Source organism: Cardiocondyla obscurior, linkage group LG18, assembly GCF_019399895.1.
Source record: "Cardiocondyla obscurior isolate alpha-2009 linkage group LG18, Cobs3.1, whole genome shotgun sequence".
Classification (NCBI taxonomy): domain Eukaryota; kingdom Metazoa; phylum Arthropoda; class Insecta; order Hymenoptera; family Formicidae; genus Cardiocondyla; species Cardiocondyla obscurior.
Window position 1 is genome coordinate 3,793,343 of NC_091881.1, and position 16,178 is coordinate 3,809,520.

Genomic DNA, 16,178 nt, shown 5'->3' on the forward strand with positions numbered 1-16,178 from the left:
ACAGTAAAATATTATCTACTATCATTATTTTAAATGCCAAAACTGTGTTTCATATATTTATGTACAAGCAATAAATACTACTTCTGCTAAGACGCATATATAATAGGCACATTAAATGCAGGTAAAAATATAAAATTCCGTGAAAAATATTAACTTGTGCAAAATTTTTCGCTTTATGTCACTTTAATGTGATGAATTGTGGCAAAACACGAAACTCCTCCATATATTTCGACCGAACCGGTGAAGGTAGGAGCGCTTATATATAAAAGAAGCAGTGCGTTTAGATTTTACTCGCTCTTTTCAGCCTATCCTGAAAGAACATTCCTTTCCAATCGAGCACTGCTACATCATGAGAAGGACAATTTGTAAATACCTATACTGGGTGTGCGTTCTCGTTGCCCTCATCATTTGCAAGTAAGTGAAAGGATATTATTGTATTCACAGATCAATGAAGTACCACGTACGCACGATGATGATGATAAAGTTAGTTTTGACACGCTGTGTATTATACAATATTCCTTCTTGATCTCTCTAATAAATCTGTAATATTAAAATATTTATATATGTATAAATACTTGAAGTAACACTTTTTTTACATATAAAAAAACATTTTATAAATAAATTATTTTTAAACATTGTAGCAATCGAAAAAACGTTACTTTTTATATTAAAAAAAAATTAATTCTTGCATAATTTTAACAAGGTGATATGTATAATACGTAAGTGAATTTCACGTAATATGTATTTTTAATTCCAGAGGCCGAAATAAAATTATATTCGTATATACTTAGCTTTATTTCAGCCGCCGAATTAAAACAGTTTATATTTTTGATTCCGGAGGCCGAAATAAAATTATATACGTATATATTAGCTTTATTTCAACCGCCGAATTAAAACAGTATATATTTTTGATTCCGGAGGCCGAAATAAAATTATATACGTATATACTTAGCTTTATTTTAGCCGCCGAATTAAAACAGTATATATTTTTGATTCCGGAGGCCGAAATAAAATTATATACGTACATACTTAACTTTATTTCAGCCGCCGAATTAAAACAGTATATATTTTTGATTCCGGAAGCCGAATTAAAACCATATACGTATATAAATATATGCTTATAATCTAACGTTTCTATTTTCGGTAAATATTCTTCATTCATCACTCTTGTGCGCTTGTGCAAGTTCCTTATTCAATATCGCTCGATTGTTATACCATGAATAAATAAACGGAACTAACTTTTCCGAGCTGAATCAAGTTACGGTGATTCTCTACTCTTTGAAGATAAGCTGCAAGTGTTAACTCATCGAACGAGCCTTCCGAATTTATCGAATTAATCTTCGAAAGTTGGACCTTTCCCTCGCACGAACCAGGCAAAATAACGCGTGCTCGATAACCCTTTGACTGTAAACGAAAATACGTGGTTTTATCTAACTACAACTTTATCGCGTCATTTATATACCGTCATCATATCTTACGTTCCACAGTGTTGTTTGCCACTGGAACGATCGTGGGTTATTCAGAGCAATTGAACTTGATTATACATCCCCAGGCGTATTTAATCTATTTACATCTCGTTCCCTTCGAGGTATTTGCTGTCGTTTGCTGCGACAATCCAACGTCGTTTCCTCGTCAACAAATTCGCATCGCAGCCGGTCTGGCACGACCACTTCTCTGGAAATAATGTCGACGTAAATATCCGTTACGCAATTGTATTGTGGAATTTTTAATACCGATACATCTGTCTGTCTTGTTTTTCCGCGTCTCTTTCTCACGAGTGAAAACGTGACGAATGCGAAGATTAAAAAAGCAGATAAGTGTAAAAAGTGTGCTGTGCACGCAGCGCGTGAAGAAGCAGGCAATTGTCTTTTCTTTTTCTCGTCTCGAGCTCTTTTGCAATCTTCCTTTCTTTTTCTTATTCTTCGTTTCTCGCTTTCTTTTGAAACTATCTGCACTTACACTCTCCACGTTCGACAAACAGCTGTTCTACTCGAAATAGTCGGAGCGCAAACAACTAACTCCATAATTAATAGAAATAACTATCTTTTAATTAGTACAGTGCATTTGGGTATTGATAATTATTAATAATTTTTTTTTTGGCTTTACAAGTATAATGCAAATTTATTTTATTTACAGGCAGGTTGAAAGTTGCAGCAGTACAAATGTGACTGTTGAAAAGGTGACGCCTGCTTATGGTCTTTCAGAAGGCCCCCATTGGGATCATCGTATTCAAAAATTATATTTTGTTGATATAAATAATCAGTATATACGCAGACTAGATACTGCAACAGGTGTTGTAACCAATGCATATATAGGTAGGACAATTATTATTTCCATTGAGCATATGCGTATATAAGGACGTTCGCAAAACGTTTTATCATTTTCTCTTTCAGCAAACGGGACTGTTGGAGTTGTTATACCTGTAGATGATTCAACTGACGAATTAGTAGCAGGTGTGGGAAAAAATCTTGTTCTTGTTACATGGAACGGAGAGAGCGATCAGTCGGAAGTACCGACGAAAGTGTTGTGTTCGCTCGATTCTGCTCAATCTAAAACAAGAATTAATGATGGAAAGGTGGACTCAAGTGGAAGATTTTGGCTCGGTAAATTGAAAACGTTACCGTGATTTAAAGTAGATAAAATTAATTTGTTCACCTTTAATGACTAATATTTTTTATACACAGGTACCATGGGTTTAGAAGTCAATGGACAGGCACCTCCTAATCAAGGAACGTTGTATCGTGTTGACGACACTCGTAAACCTGAGGTGGAAATATCGCCTGTTTCAATAAGTAATGGATTAGCATGGAATATTGAAGATGACACCTTTTATTATATTGATTCACCTACACGCAAAGTTGTTGCGTACGATTACAATCCGAATACAGGAGAAATCTGTAAGATTTTATTATGTTTAAAATGACAAGAATGTGCCAAAAATGTAATATACATATACATACATAGCTAAAAATTAAAATAATCGTGAAGCACAAGATTTAAAAACGGAACATAGAATTGTATGCTTTTGTTTCAGCTAACAAAAGGATTGTGTTCGATCTTGACGATACCGATCTCACAGGATTACCTGATGGAATGACTATAGATACACAAGGCAATCTTTGGATAGCATTATTTGGTGGTCACCATGTGCGTATAATCGTAATATTTTAATTTAATATAAATAACTTCCGTTTCTAAAATATATAACTTGAAATATTACCTGCAATAGAATCATAATTATTAAATTTTCATAATTTATAAACTTTTTGATTTCAGGTCATTCAGGTAAATCCAAAAACAAAAAAAGTAATAAGGAAAATTAAAATTCCAGCTGAAAACGTAACTAGTGTCACGTTCGGTGGTCCGCTTCTAGATATTTTGTATGTAACTACGTCAGGTTTTAATTTAACTGCTAAACAACTGCAAGAGACTCCAGACGCCGGTGCTGTTTTCGCGGTGAAAGGCTTAGAAGTTCGTGGAATTCTCTCAAATTCATTTGTGATGATGAATTAACAAATAAAAGATATTAATTAAAAGTAAGATTTGAGAATGCATCGTCTGCATTCTTTATATCATAATACATATATTTTTAAATTTTGTTATTAAATAAATTTTTTTTATACTATACGGAATTTTTTAAAGTTAAATTTTATAAATATTGGAAGCAAATTACACATGCAATTGTTAGAAAACGTTTAAGTTTATTGAAGCTAATTACATTAGATTATTATACACGTAGGAAAAAGATTGTTATAAAGTACATACACGATAGAAAAATAACGTTTTCTTATACAATGTCTTAATAGAATTAGTAAAAAAAAAACAGCAATGCGTTCTTTTATTTATGAATATAATAATAAATTAATTTAATTACATTTTTAATTAATGAAAACTGTAGTACGTGTAATTTAAGTCTTATAACTAAATAATATAAAACTACAAGATAATTCTGAAAAAATTAAACTATAAATTTTGATATATGTATATATCTTTTAATCATCCAATCAAGGAATTATAATTAAGAATAATTGAAAGTTATTTTTATATTGCAACAAAAAAATTTGAGAAATAACTCAAATTTATTAATATTACGATACTTATTTGCTGAAAGTAAACCTATAATCACAAAAATAATTCTAGCATTCAATAAAAATTTTAAAGAAAAACAAATTTAATACATTATAGTAATTAACCGTATGATAATTCGTTGAATCAGATTTCAGTAAACGATTTCTCTTAATCGATTTTTATATTTTAATTAATTAATCCGAAGCTAAGTTCGTATGAAACGCACATTAAATGCAACGTTACTACATCAGTAAAGTAACTAAAATATTTGCAATTAAAATGCTATGCTATGTGTGCGAATATAAAGTGTTATTTCAAGGTGAGGAGTTATTTAACAATGTGCCGAGTAAATAACTATGCAAGTATTCCTTGAAAGCAAGAAATCTGCAAAATAAAAACCGTAGTATAATTGAGCGATTCTTAATCGTCCAGCGTTATAATTTCGACGTTATCAGTAAGGAGTTTATCCTGTGTTTTTTTGTTTGAAACATTAGTGGTTTTTCCTCTAGATATATCATACATGGACATACAATCAGCGGTGGCCGACGGCCTCAAGGGCTCTGCAGCTTTCGGCGACACTATACACACAGAAGACGAGAGAGTTTTCGAATAGTCAATACTAGGTTTTATCGGCGGTTTTTGCTGCGGTATTATCTCTAAATGCGAGTGCTGTTGTAATTGTGACAACATCGAAAGTGCCTCGACCGAACTACCGGTAGAAAATGAAGTCGGTAATGAGCTCGGTACTTCTATCGTCGATGTCACAGACGGTGGTTTTGGCTTGCTGATAGGTTTCTTGTAATTATGATATTTGGAGCTTGGAACTGTTGCCTTGATACCACCGGGTTGTGAACCGATAGCACTTACCGATAATCCGCTTAACTCGGGAGGAATAAAAGGCGGTTGTGCCATCGCGGTGGAACTTGTCGGTGGCATCGTGTTTAATAAATTTGGAAAATTGCCAGATATTGGCACTGGTATAGTCGGCGTCTTAACCGTTGATTTTGGTTTTCTCACAGAGTGACTTTGCACGTTTGCTTGCGTCGGATAAGGTCGTTGGGAATTTTTCTTCGACAGTAATTTATGCTGCAGCGACGTTCCAGAGCGTGATACATTCGGTAAATTCATGGGTAATGCCTGCTGTTGTTTCATAATTACCGGCGCGCCCATAGATGTGTGAGCAACATGCGGCATAGCTGTAACTGGATTTGTCGTTACGGTACTATTACTATTCTTCAAAGGCGAATGTGATAACGACGGATTGTGCGCTGGTTGCGGCTCCGTCAACGACTTTGAAACTCGTATTTGCGGCGCGCTCATTTGTTTCGGCGGGCTGTTTTTCACTTGCTGAATAATGGATGGTTTGAGCAGAGATACTTGTGTCGTCGTACTAGACGAATGCAATATCGGTTTTGTAGGAGATATTTGAAGCGATTTAGGAATGTGGACAGGTAATACCGGTTCAGTCTGCGAGCTCGGCTGTTTGGTGGGCTGCTTTGCTTTGTGTAAAGGCTGCTGGTTCATCGAAGTGCTAACTGGAGTTATAGATATGCTAGGGCGATCTTTCGTTAATGACATAGTTGTGCTCGTCTTGGCCACTGTTTGATGATACATAGGCGTTGGTCGCGAGGTTGATACTGTAGAATTACTTAAACTTAGTAATTGTTGCACCGACGCTGTCATAGGGTCTAAAGGACCTTTTAAATTGTTTAAATTAGCGATATTGCTTGAAGTATTAATGTTACTGGAAATATTGATATTAGAGCTGGATGTACTCATTGTCGGAGCATTACTGATGCCGGTTATAGTTGTACCAGAATTATTTAAACCGCCAACAAGATTAGTTAATGACGACAAATTATTTTGATATTGTCTAAGAATGTCTTGATAACTTCCTACTTGATTTAAGTATGTCATAGCTGTTAGAGGATCCATCATATTGCTACTTAATCCACTTGTCAGTAAGGCCGATAACATGTTGTTTGCATCAACTAATGGATTCATGAAATAAGGATTTATCATAGAACGATTCGAACCGGACGCACCCATATAGTTCGTAAAGTTACTTTTGGAACCGAACTGACTCATCATATTACTGCTTTGTTGTAGATGTTGCAAATATTTGTTAACATTAGGCGGACGTCCTCTCGGACGTCCAGTAGATGTTAGATTTCTATGTGGCTTGCGATTCTGTAACATTTGCACAGATGTTGGATTCGCCGGGATTTGTGGCGCGGGCGTCTGTAACAAAGTTAAAGATTTTAACTTGATAAAATTAAAAATAATAATGTAATTGCGTAATAAAAAGACAATGCATTTACCACGATAGTAGAGGCGACCTGAGGTGGCGCACTGAAAGAGTTACTGCTCTCTTTTACTGTATTAACAGATGCAAGTTTATTTGCTTGTATCTGACGTTGACAACACTTAATAGCGATATCTAAGACGTTTCCTTCCAAATTCTATAAAAGAATAATCATATAATAATAATTGTTAGCATTTGAAAATATTGCAATTGTTATTAAAAAAATTTTATAAATATAATTTTAAAAAATTTACATTAAAAAAAAAAACAATTTTGCAAATAACATATTTCAAAATGAGTTGTGTAAGTTTACGAGAGGAAAAAAAAATAATTAAAAAAAAATACCCGATAAGAGATAAGACTCGAGAGAATATATGCTATCTATTTTTCACTGCTCCGAATATATAGAGAACATACGCAGAAATAATATGAACTCCAATATCTTGCAAAATCTATTTTTAGCGATGAATACTGTAATTTGCTACACTTACTTTACTTCCAATATACATTTTGTATGTATCTGTTAATAACGTTGCGAATGTCTGTATAGTTGATTCCTTGCCCTGAAAATGTTTCTGGACGAGTTGATATATTTCATATACATCGAGTAATACTTGTGTTCTAGCGTCTGTTCTAATGAGATGCACGCTATCAATAGTGCTTGTTGAACCTATTGTTTGAACTCTACTCCTGAGCGATTGTTGGCAAAGTGTTAAAGCTTGACGAGATAATTGTTCTCTTTCGGAATCACGTAAGTATTTCCTAAACATATAAAATATTATTAATATACATTTATTTTCTCTTCTTACATAATTTTGTTTCGAGATGTGACATTATTAACAAAAGAATGAATAATATATTCCAAATATAACTAATCTTACTTGTCTGAATCGGGAATTTTTCCGAGTTGTATACACAATTGCATTAACATTCGACTATCGTTACTTTCTTTTAACACCTGCATAAGTAATGTTACGCATTTTGACATATGTGAAGCGAAACTCCCAGGTCTATCGATTTCGTTAACTGGAATGTGCCACACTCCCTGTAAAACAAATTATTATATTAATTTCAAAAGATATTTGTATCTTATTATATTAATAATATGAAAGTATATTTCTTTCAACAGTTTTATGTATGACACATTAATTTCACATATAATTGCAGATTTTATCAGAGTTAAACAAAATGTATATAATTCGTACTGCATCTATAATTATAATAGTGCTGTATCTTTGTTTTACTGTCAGGTATTAATTAAATAATTATTTTTTGTAATCTATTACACATATTACAATAAAATTTTTTTTTTATTTTATCTTACGTTTTTAATAAACGTATGCGTACAAGTAATATTAAAAATAATATAATTTTTTGCAAAGTAATAAGACAAATATGAAATCAAAAAAAATAGTGATAGATACAGATCCTGGAGGAGACGATGCTTTAGCAGTAATGTTGGCTTTATTTATGCATAAAGCTCGTGAAATCGAGATTTTAGCTATAACTGTCACGTATGGTAACACACTTTTAGAAAATGCAGAAAAAAACATATTAAAAATCTTAACAATTGCTGATGAAAAAGTGAGTATTTAGTGATTATGTTAAATATTTTTAATTTTAACACATACTCTAATTTTTTGTAGTTTCTAAAGCTTTCGCGGAATACTAATGTATGTAATAATTTTTTGTTGAATTTTTCTAGGTACCGGTATATGCTGGCGCTGTAAAACCGTTAATAAATTCATATACTGATGAATGTTATTTTGGTAATGATGGATTTGGAGATTTTAATTTCACTCAAGAAATAACTGCAAAAATTGACAGATCAAAACATGCTTCAGTAGCGCTTGTAGATTTAGTGAAACGATATCCAGGTTTAATTACTTTTTTTATTGCTCAGTAAAACATTATTAAATTTCGATTAATATGTTATAAATATCTAATTTGTTCTTTTTTTATTTTTAGGTGAAATAACTGTAATCACTCTTGGACCTTTAACAAATATTGCTACAGCAATTGCATTAGAACCTAATTTTCTAAATTTCACCGAGCAACATATCATGATGGGAGCAAACATTGCTAAAAATAGTTTTGAATTTAATTTTATGCTAGATCCAGAAAGTGATTGGATTGTATTAAATAATACCAACAAACCTAGCGTTATACTTCCATTAGACACAGTATATTCTCATGCCATTTCAAAAGTAATATATCGTAATCCACAAATATATTTATAAACGTTTAACTTTTATATTAATCACGAATTTCTATTTTAAGGAGGAATACAGAAATCTTTTTAATAATTGGAATAATTCTATTGCAAATTTTTTGCACCAAGCGGAAGAAAAGAGTTTAGAAAAACAAGATTCTTGGCAACCAGCAGATGGTTTCACTATGGCAATTGCGTTACAGCCAGACATAATAATGCAATCTTATGAAACAAATTTAATTCCGGAACTTGTTGGTAATGCAAGAGGTTCAGCTATCATAAATTCTGATAATGAAATACATAATGCAAAAATTATACAAAAGTTTGATAAGGTTGCATTTCAGAGTCTACTGTCGAAATATTTTTCTTAATAACCTAAAATAAATTATAAAATAATATATATTATAAAATTACTTACATTAAAAAAGTTGGTGCTTCTTCTTTCGGTAAAAAGTCCTTGAAAAGTTTGTCCGGGATAAAACTGACAGGTATATGTTCCTAATAAAAGGTCTTTACATTTTACGGTATCTTTCGCCTTTTTATTATTAAAAAAAAAGTGCGAAAGTCTATAAAACGACTTATGATGTTCTGTAAACCTTAATACACATTGTTCTAATCCAGCTAAGCAATAAGCGATTAATGTCGCTACTTCTTCTTCTGGCATTTGTTCTTCTAAAGTTTAAAATATAAATATTAAATATAAATTATAACTTTTTAAAGTATTAAAATTTATTTTCTTAATAATCAAGTAAAATTATACTTTACCGTCTACACTTTCAGAATCCTTTTTCTTTTTGTCCGCGTCACTGTCGACAGATTCACTATCACTATCGCTAGAACTATCGCTGTCAGAGCTATCGTCACTACTGCTAGATTCCTCACTACTACTAGAGCTCGAATTATTTGTCTCCGTAGTTGTAGTTGTGGTTTGTGTAGTTGTAGTACTTTCTTGAGAGCCCCTCCTACTTAAAGTAATTTCTTCATTTGCATTTGCTTGCGTTTTTCTTCTTTCTTCTATTTTATCTTTATTTTCCTTGTCCTATGCAATAAAAATAATTGTGCATATTAATTAAAAATTTATATTCGAATATAAAATTATATCACGAACTTACAGTAGATTGCAAGTCTTCATTCTGCAACCATTTGCCATCAAATCTTCTAGTATCCTCGTCATCTGCTGAAGATTGCTGGGTTTCCTGACTAATTTCCATTGCCTGTTTCATAAGAGCATCCATTAAATCCTGTACATCATCGGTCTTACGTTCAGTATCAACTGACAATATATTTGCTACATTTTTCTCCTCTAATTTCACCTGCGATTTTGCTTTATCAGCATTTTTATTTTCCAGCTTCTTTTTTTGCAGCTTCGTTTCATTACTTTCATCACTGGATATAATCATTACATCATCACTCGTTTTCTCTTTTTGCGATACCACATCGCAAACTTTAGTAATTAAATCGTCTATTAAGGCTACGACATCTTGCATTAATTGCAAATGTGAAATACTATTTAATTTTATTTTTTTCGTATTGTCATATGACAGTTCTTCAGGAAATCTTTTGCGATTCTCAAATTTTCCTGATTCTGCAGACTTAACATCAGAAATTTTACTCGATTTATCTACGATTTCTATCTCTTCAATACTATTTGAGCGTTGACATACTGTTACATTTTTATCTGTATCTGCTGTACTGTCGAGTTCCTTCGACATATTTTTCTCATTATCACCACCCTCTTCTTTTTTCTTGTCGTTAAGTTTAGACTGATATTTCATAAAAGGTCCTTCAGAGCAGTTTTTAAGATGCCAATGGAATAACCGACCTAATGATTTTTTTAGTGGTTTTCCTTCGTGTTGTTCCAAGTATTTCAATATGCTCGCATGAATACGATAATGAACTTCTAGGGCCTCTATAGATAAATTTTGTGGGCTTTTATGACTTATTCTACGCGGATATTGAGCGTTGTTCTCATATAATAATTCACTAGCCTAAAATTAAATAAAATTTTTATTAAATATAAAATAAAATAAAACATATAATTAGTAAAAAAAAATATAATAAAGTAATTAACCTTTGCGTAATGTTCCAAGAATACAGGAGGATCTTGATTCTTTTTCTCTGCGACTTTACCAAGCATATATTGATAAAGCCATCTTTCATCGTGTTGTATGGATGGTTCTTCAATAGTTTGACATATCCGATTAGCAGATTCAAAACATTGATCTGCAATCTCCAGCATCTCTTCCTTTCTCGTTTCCAAAATTTCGAATCTCTCCATACTTAACGTGTCGGTCTCTTGTTTAAGCAATCGTGAACAGAATGAATGAACCATATAAACGAAATTTCCGTACTCTGTCCAAATTACAGAATGACCAGGCGCTAGTTCGATAGCATGTTGATAACTTGATTGTGCCATTTTTGCCTTATTAAGAAACTTATCCTTTCCGCTAAAAGTATCAAAAATATAATTAAAAATATAATATAAAAGTAAAAAATTACATTTAGAAAACAATACTTACATAGGTCTATAACTGTTCAACCAATTCTCTATTATACTGCCCGTTGCCATAGCTAAACCTGCCCATGAATTTAATCCCTTTGGATATAAACACAAATCTAATAAATAATACCGACATGCGTGTTCCCATTTATTGTTTTTGAAATAAAAATCACCTAACAAGTAATAAATAGTAGAAATTGCATGCGGTAAAAGTTTTACCACGCTCGGCATTTTATCTTTTCCGCCGAGTATATACGCCGTCATTTCGTCTACTATTTGATTTGGATCGCTTTCTTGTGGAATTAATCTGATTATTCTTTTAAGCAGTATCTCTGTATCCATGCTAATAGAAAGAATTCGGGGGGATTGAAAGTTTGGTAGTTGTTTCGGTTTATAAAAATCGAACAGCAATTGCGCCCCATGCCAGGTCAATTCCATTTGTGGTACTCCGTGATCTTGGAGATGTTTCGGCCGCGTTTTGTTCACTCTGTTTGGATGACCGTATAAACAAAAGAATATTTGTTCCAAATATTTCGTAAGCCTATTCTTGATAGAAGCATACAAAGGAGTTTCAAGTTGCGGTATAATAAGGTTCATAATGAAAAATAGAAGCTTTGCCTCGTTGAAACAGCACCACGAATGTCTACCAATAAATTCATGTGCAATAAATAAAATCATAATAGATGGTGGAATATCGTCATCCTCATCATCCGATTCGGAATTATGAGCACTATGCAATTTATTTTTATAATGAGACTCAGCCTTTCCTCTCTCTTTATCTTCTTTGCTATTAAATAAATCGTATTTATATTGTATGATAACGACATTGTACACTGAAAGGCAGATATTACATTTGCCGCGGCAAATGACATATCTGTCTCTCAGTTTACGCACAATGCTTAATAAACTTACTATTGCAGAATGTAATGTAACAGAATCCAAGGCAGAACAGTCTCTAATGGCATTTCCACAGCATTTTCTGGTACATCCAATTGATGACAAACAATGTGAACTAAATTTTGTACCAATCTCGATAAACGCGACTCTGACAGATATTTGACTAAAATTATAATTAATTATGTTAAATTAGCGTGCTAGTATTATATTGCACGACTGTAACTGGTAATAAAATTATGATCTTACCAACAAATACACTGGCTTCGATTGTACAAACTTCTAATTTCTCAAGTGCCGTTACAACAGAACTTGTCCATTTTTTCTGTTCAGCTTCGTCAGAGGAGTTCAAATAATTTTGCCATGATTCGTTCAAACAAGCTTCTGCCCAAACATAACATTCCTAAAAGTATTTAATGTTATTAAATATTACACGTTTTAAAAATATAACAATAATGTAATTATTATTCTACGCGGATTATAATATCATTACTTCATATTGTTGAAGTTGCCACAAACTATCAAGTAGCATGTTTAATTGTCGAACCCTATCAACAATTATTTCATTAGTTCCTAATAATTTGTTTCTTTGTTTGGCAAATTTAAACGTATCTTGCAATATATAAGATAATTCTGCATATTTCTTTTCTTCATATAAATGTTGAATTTCACCTAATTTTTGACCCCTATAATAAAAATTATATTTTAGTGTCAACTTTAATACATAGAGCATTTCATTACGTATAAATTAATAAAATAAATTTTTTATACCTTTGAATCGATTTAAGTTTTTTCTTTACAAGTTTGGCACTAATTTGAGAATTATTTTTACAATTTAAAAGCATGATACAGAGATTTTGGTTTTCCATTTCATGTAGACGGTTGAGTAACTAAAAAAAAATTTAGATTTCTGTATTTTATAACAACGATTACTTCAATTTCTAATTTCCTTAGTATTAGTTAATTTTCTTACCAGTTCTAATGTTTCTATTACTACATCTATATCACCTTGGCACAAAAAAATATTACTTTTAAGCCATAAAACTCTTAGTAATGTACATAAATTTTCTTCGTTTAAAAGATCCTGTCTAACACTTGCAAATATTATATGTCCTAACTCTTCTGCTGGCATTCCTGTACCAAGTTTGTCTAATCTGCAATAATAATTTTAAGTATACATAAAAAGCGTTTATTTATCGTTTAAAAAAATAATTAGTATCTTACGTTGGATTTGGCAAAGTTTCCGGTTTGGTATCTAACCATTTGTCCGTATGAAGCTCACCAAATAATAAAGTCGTTTCGGTATCTAATTTCAAAACTTTGTCATTCATATCTTCATCAAATGGTGATAAATGTGGAATATGTTGTCTAAAAAAATTTTTTATTTAATTTATCGTTGTTTAAAACATGAAAAATTCCGAGAAATTAACCACTGATGGGAATTAAAATTTTTATGCACCTACCTCATAAAAACATATGCTTGTAGATAAATATCTGGCATTCCTTTTGGCCATTCTTGGTTCCATTTCGTACATAAAAGTTCTGCAAATTTCGTGATAATTATCATTAAATTGCTTTTACCGCTATGTTGGTTTATAAATGCATCCACATCGGCAGTCTCTGCTTCCGTCCCGAAGTATTTTTGTGGTTGACTGTGTGAATAAAATTAGATTAATATTAACATAAAAAAAAAAAATTAAATTATTCAAAAATACCTTGTATCGGGACTAGGCGATTTTGAACTTTCCGAACTTTTAAGATTTTCTACATTTTTATTATTTTCTTGATTCGCAAATAGTTGATACATATCCATGGTATCCATAGAATCATCAAGGTTTTTAGAAGCATCATCCTTAGTCAATCTAACTGTGTCAGGTCTAAAATTAAAAAAAATATATATAAAAATAAAACCATTATACATTTTTTAATTAATTGTATGTATATAATTATTTATTACATACAATAGAGTACTAGGAAACAATCTTCTAAGCGTTTCCTCTAATTGTACATCATCCCTCTCTGCTTCTCTTCTGTTTGAACCTCTTACTCTCGCGGATCGTCTCATGCTACTGCAACTCCAAGCCCATTGTTGCAAGAAGCATAATGCACTTCTGCGTCTTTTCTTTACTTTCTGCCCTTCTTCTTTTCCGTCGGTTTTTTCGGCATGAGTTTTATCCTCGGTCTTACATATCGTATCGCTTGTTTTTTCTGTGCCTTTCTCGGAAGCTTTGTCACTTGATTTATCACTTTCTTTATCGCTGGATTTTTCATTAGGCATTCCATTATCCATATAAATGTCATCTGTAACTTTATCGCTCTCTAATTTATCGATATTTGCATCTGCTTCAGAGTGCACTTGTTCCTCTGATTCCATATTTTTCGTTTCAATTTGTTCGTCACATTGTAAACCGTCTGTGTCAGACATTCTTAATACATCCTCATCTTCGACTATTTGCACATCGCTTGAGCAAGATTTTTTGTCTTCTTCGATTTCGATTTCCATTGCTGTGTCTGCATTGAAAACTTGATTGTCATCTAACATCTCACAATCTTCTGTTTCAATTTTAATAGATTTGTTAATATCATTCTCTCCATTGGCAATGGAATCATTTTGTTGATCTACTTCCATTACATTTACATTACTTTCTACAATATCCATCTCATTGCTCTCGGCATTTTTATCGTCAGGTTTTTGAACCGATAATAAAATTTTACTAACAAAATTTAAATTGTTTTCGCTGATATATTTATGCATGTCTAATAGACTTTCTCCAAGAGCCAGCCATGTACAGCTCGTTAAGGGCGTTCTTAAAGTCAACTCTGGCAAGGATTTTGGTGTGAATTCTGCTTTACAAACTTCCGCCCATTTTGTGGAAACTTCTTTTGCCTCTGCTAATAATTTGTCGCCTAATACATGATCATATTCAGTGTACAAAGGTGGGTCTAACTGCCAATCGCTATTATACAATTTGTAACATTCTTCCATACATGGAATATCTTTAAATATCCTGTCACGAAAAGCTAGACCCTTCACATAATGAGGATCCCTTTCTAATGCTATAGAAATATACAATAGACAGTTCATATAATCAGGAACGGCATATAAGGCAGTTATTAGGTTATCTAAGCACGGCCAGTGATTGAAATTACACTTCAGGCCTTGCTTAAATGACGAGCAAGCTAGTTCTAGATTCGAAGTTTTCATAGCTAATGTGCCGATCCTATGCCACAACGTTACATCGGCATCGTCCAGATTTGCAGCTTCCCAGTAATTCTCCACAGCTTTCTCATAATTCTCGCTAGATGCGTGAATAGCACCAATATTTTTGAAGCAGGAATACTTCAACGACAACATAGGTCTGGACCTTCCATCCGGCACTTCGGGTTTCTCCACTTCGTCCAACAGCTCGGTGTCCAAAAGGTCCTTAAAAATAATTAGCGCTTCTTCCCGCTTATTCTCTTTCAACAGCTCCAGGGCTCTGTTGTATTCGGTCAGCGCTATTTGTTCCTGAAAGAAATTACTTTCTATTGCACGACAAATTGCAAATAAATATTGAAATACAAAAAGCGTCGGAGAAGCTTATGTGCTCCTTTTAGGTTAATCGTTGATGTAAATTGTTAAAAAATAGTCACGCGCTTACCTGCGCTTCTTTGGTGATCGTGGGTACGTCCTCCTCCTCGCTTTCCTCGCTCGACTCCTCGTTGAGCGCCGATATCTTGATCATCCTGCCGATTTCGCACGGACTCACTATGTACAAAATGTCAACAAAACAGCCGGTTTTTTAGCACGCCGCCATTCGAATTTAGACGAGATCGTCGTGCGAGATGAACCAGATAACGATCGAGTGCTGCACATTATCCGAGTCGCTTACGCCTCGGTGCTTCCTTATTTTATCCCCGCGCTCCCTTCGCACGTCACCAGGCTTCGGCGAAGGAAAATATGATTCCGAGACGAGAAAAAGAGATGAATTTGGTTCACGCCGGGTGCCGACGGGTGTAGGGGAGGCAAGCTTGCCTATGAATTGTCCGCAGGCACCGAGTACAGGAGCCCCAGGTATCTGCGTGCGGTGAGAGGAGCGATTTGAACTTTTAACTTGTTTGTCTCGCTTCTTGTCGCTCGGCCCGTACAAATAAAACCAATAAAACACTGAGATGCACGCTCCGTTTCGGACGCGATAACCATACGCCGCGTCGACCTG

The 16,178-nt window shown here is 33.2% G+C and overlaps 3 protein-coding genes and 1 long non-coding RNA gene across 6 annotated transcripts; 2 read left to right on the forward strand and 2 right to left on the reverse strand.

Moving 5' to 3' along the window:
* The first annotated feature begins 254 nt into the window (after positions 1 to 254).
* Positions 255 to 3,980, forward strand: LOC139109640 (regucalcin). Of its 2 annotated transcripts, none has more exons than XM_070668875.1 (6): positions 255 to 414; positions 2,137 to 2,315; positions 2,394 to 2,603; positions 2,685 to 2,897; positions 3,035 to 3,147; positions 3,277 to 3,980. In XM_070668875.1, exons 1-6 carry the CDS (start codon positions 350 to 352, stop codon positions 3,511 to 3,513), a joined length of 1,017 nt encoding a protein of 338 aa, XP_070524976.1. In that variant the 5' UTR covers positions 255 to 349; the 3' UTR covers positions 3,514 to 3,980. The 2 variants fall into 2 exon arrangements, with proteins under 2 accessions (XP_070524976.1, XP_070524977.1); XM_070668876.1 differs by lacking the exon at positions 255 to 414 and adding an exon at positions 1,556 to 1,691.
* Positions 414 to 1,971, reverse strand: LOC139109662 (uncharacterized). Its single transcript, XR_011546874.1, has 4 exons — positions 1,734 to 1,971; positions 1,479 to 1,674; positions 1,240 to 1,404; positions 414 to 540 (listed from the first exon to the last, which is right to left on the reverse strand). It is a non-coding gene; the product is annotated as an uncharacterized lncRNA (long non-coding RNA).
* LOC139109622 (calcineurin-binding protein cabin-1) lies at positions 3,682 to 15,748 on the reverse strand. Of its 2 annotated transcripts, XM_070668845.1 has the most exons (20): positions 15,621 to 15,748; positions 13,941 to 15,487; positions 13,695 to 13,856; positions 13,443 to 13,631; positions 13,204 to 13,347; positions 12,953 to 13,133; positions 12,751 to 12,869; positions 12,473 to 12,665; positions 12,229 to 12,382; positions 11,998 to 12,145; positions 11,105 to 11,872; positions 10,657 to 11,032; positions 9,899 to 10,573; positions 9,698 to 9,799; positions 9,351 to 9,624; positions 9,004 to 9,257; positions 7,255 to 7,418; positions 6,865 to 7,135; positions 6,390 to 6,530; positions 3,682 to 6,309 (listed from the first exon to the last, which is right to left on the reverse strand). In XM_070668845.1, the coding sequence occupies exons 1-20, from the start codon at positions 15,702 to 15,704 to the stop codon at positions 4,489 to 4,491; spliced, it is 7,767 nt and encodes a 2,588-aa protein (XP_070524946.1). In that variant the 5' UTR covers positions 15,705 to 15,748; the 3' UTR covers positions 3,682 to 4,488. The 2 variants fall into 2 exon arrangements, with proteins under 2 accessions (XP_070524946.1, XP_070524945.1); XM_070668844.1 differs by having other exon boundaries at positions 9,698 to 10,573.
* LOC139109643 (inosine-uridine preferring nucleoside hydrolase) lies at positions 6,986 to 9,329 on the forward strand. Its single transcript, XM_070668880.1, has 6 exons — positions 6,986 to 7,124; positions 7,541 to 7,623; positions 7,756 to 7,957; positions 8,079 to 8,250; positions 8,342 to 8,580; positions 8,654 to 9,329. The coding sequence occupies exons 2-6, from the start codon at positions 7,562 to 7,564 to the stop codon at positions 8,954 to 8,956; spliced, it is 978 nt and encodes a 325-aa protein (XP_070524981.1). The 5' UTR covers positions 6,986 to 7,124; positions 7,541 to 7,561; the 3' UTR covers positions 8,957 to 9,329.
* Positions 15,749 to 16,178: the final 430 nt, after the last annotated feature.

What these genes read in the sequence shown, in the direction of transcription:
- LOC139109640 (XM_070668875.1), top strand. Translation starts at nt 350, where the DNA reads ATGAGAAGGACAATTTGTAAATACCTATACTGGGTGTGCGTTCTCGTT. An exon ending in GTTGCCCTCATCATTTGCAA is followed by an intron (nt 415 to 2,136) that starts GTAAGTGAAAGG and finishes TTTTATTTACAG; the next exon opens with GCAGGTTGAAAGTTGCAGCA. An exon ending in CATTATTTGGTGGTCACCAT is followed by an intron (nt 3,148 to 3,276) that starts GTGCGTATAATC and finishes TTTTGATTTCAG; the next exon opens with GTCATTCAGGTAAATCCAAA.
- LOC139109643 (XM_070668880.1), top strand. Translation starts at nt 7,562, where the DNA reads ATGTATATAATTCGTACTGCATCTATAATTATAATAGTGCTGTATCTT. An exon ending in TATCTTTGTTTTACTGTCAG is followed by an intron (nt 7,624 to 7,755) that starts GTATTAATTAAA and finishes TTTTTTGCAAAG; the next exon opens with TAATAAGACAAATATGAAAT. An exon ending in ATTCTCATGCCATTTCAAAA is followed by an intron (nt 8,581 to 8,653) that starts GTAATATATCGT and finishes TTCTATTTTAAG; the next exon opens with GAGGAATACAGAAATCTTTT.
- LOC139109622 (XM_070668844.1), bottom strand. Translation starts at nt 15,704, where the DNA reads ATGATCAAGATATCGGCGCTCAACGAGGAGTCGAGCGAGGAAAGCGAG. An exon ending in TTGTTTCCTAGTACTCTATT is followed by an intron (nt 13,857 to 13,940) that starts GTATGTAATAAA and finishes TTTTAATTTTAG; the next exon opens with ACCTGACACAGTTAGATTGA. An exon ending in AAAATTCCCGATTCAGACAA is followed by an intron (nt 7,136 to 7,254) that starts GTAAGATTAGTT and finishes TTATATGTTTAG; the next exon opens with GAAATACTTACGTGATTCCG.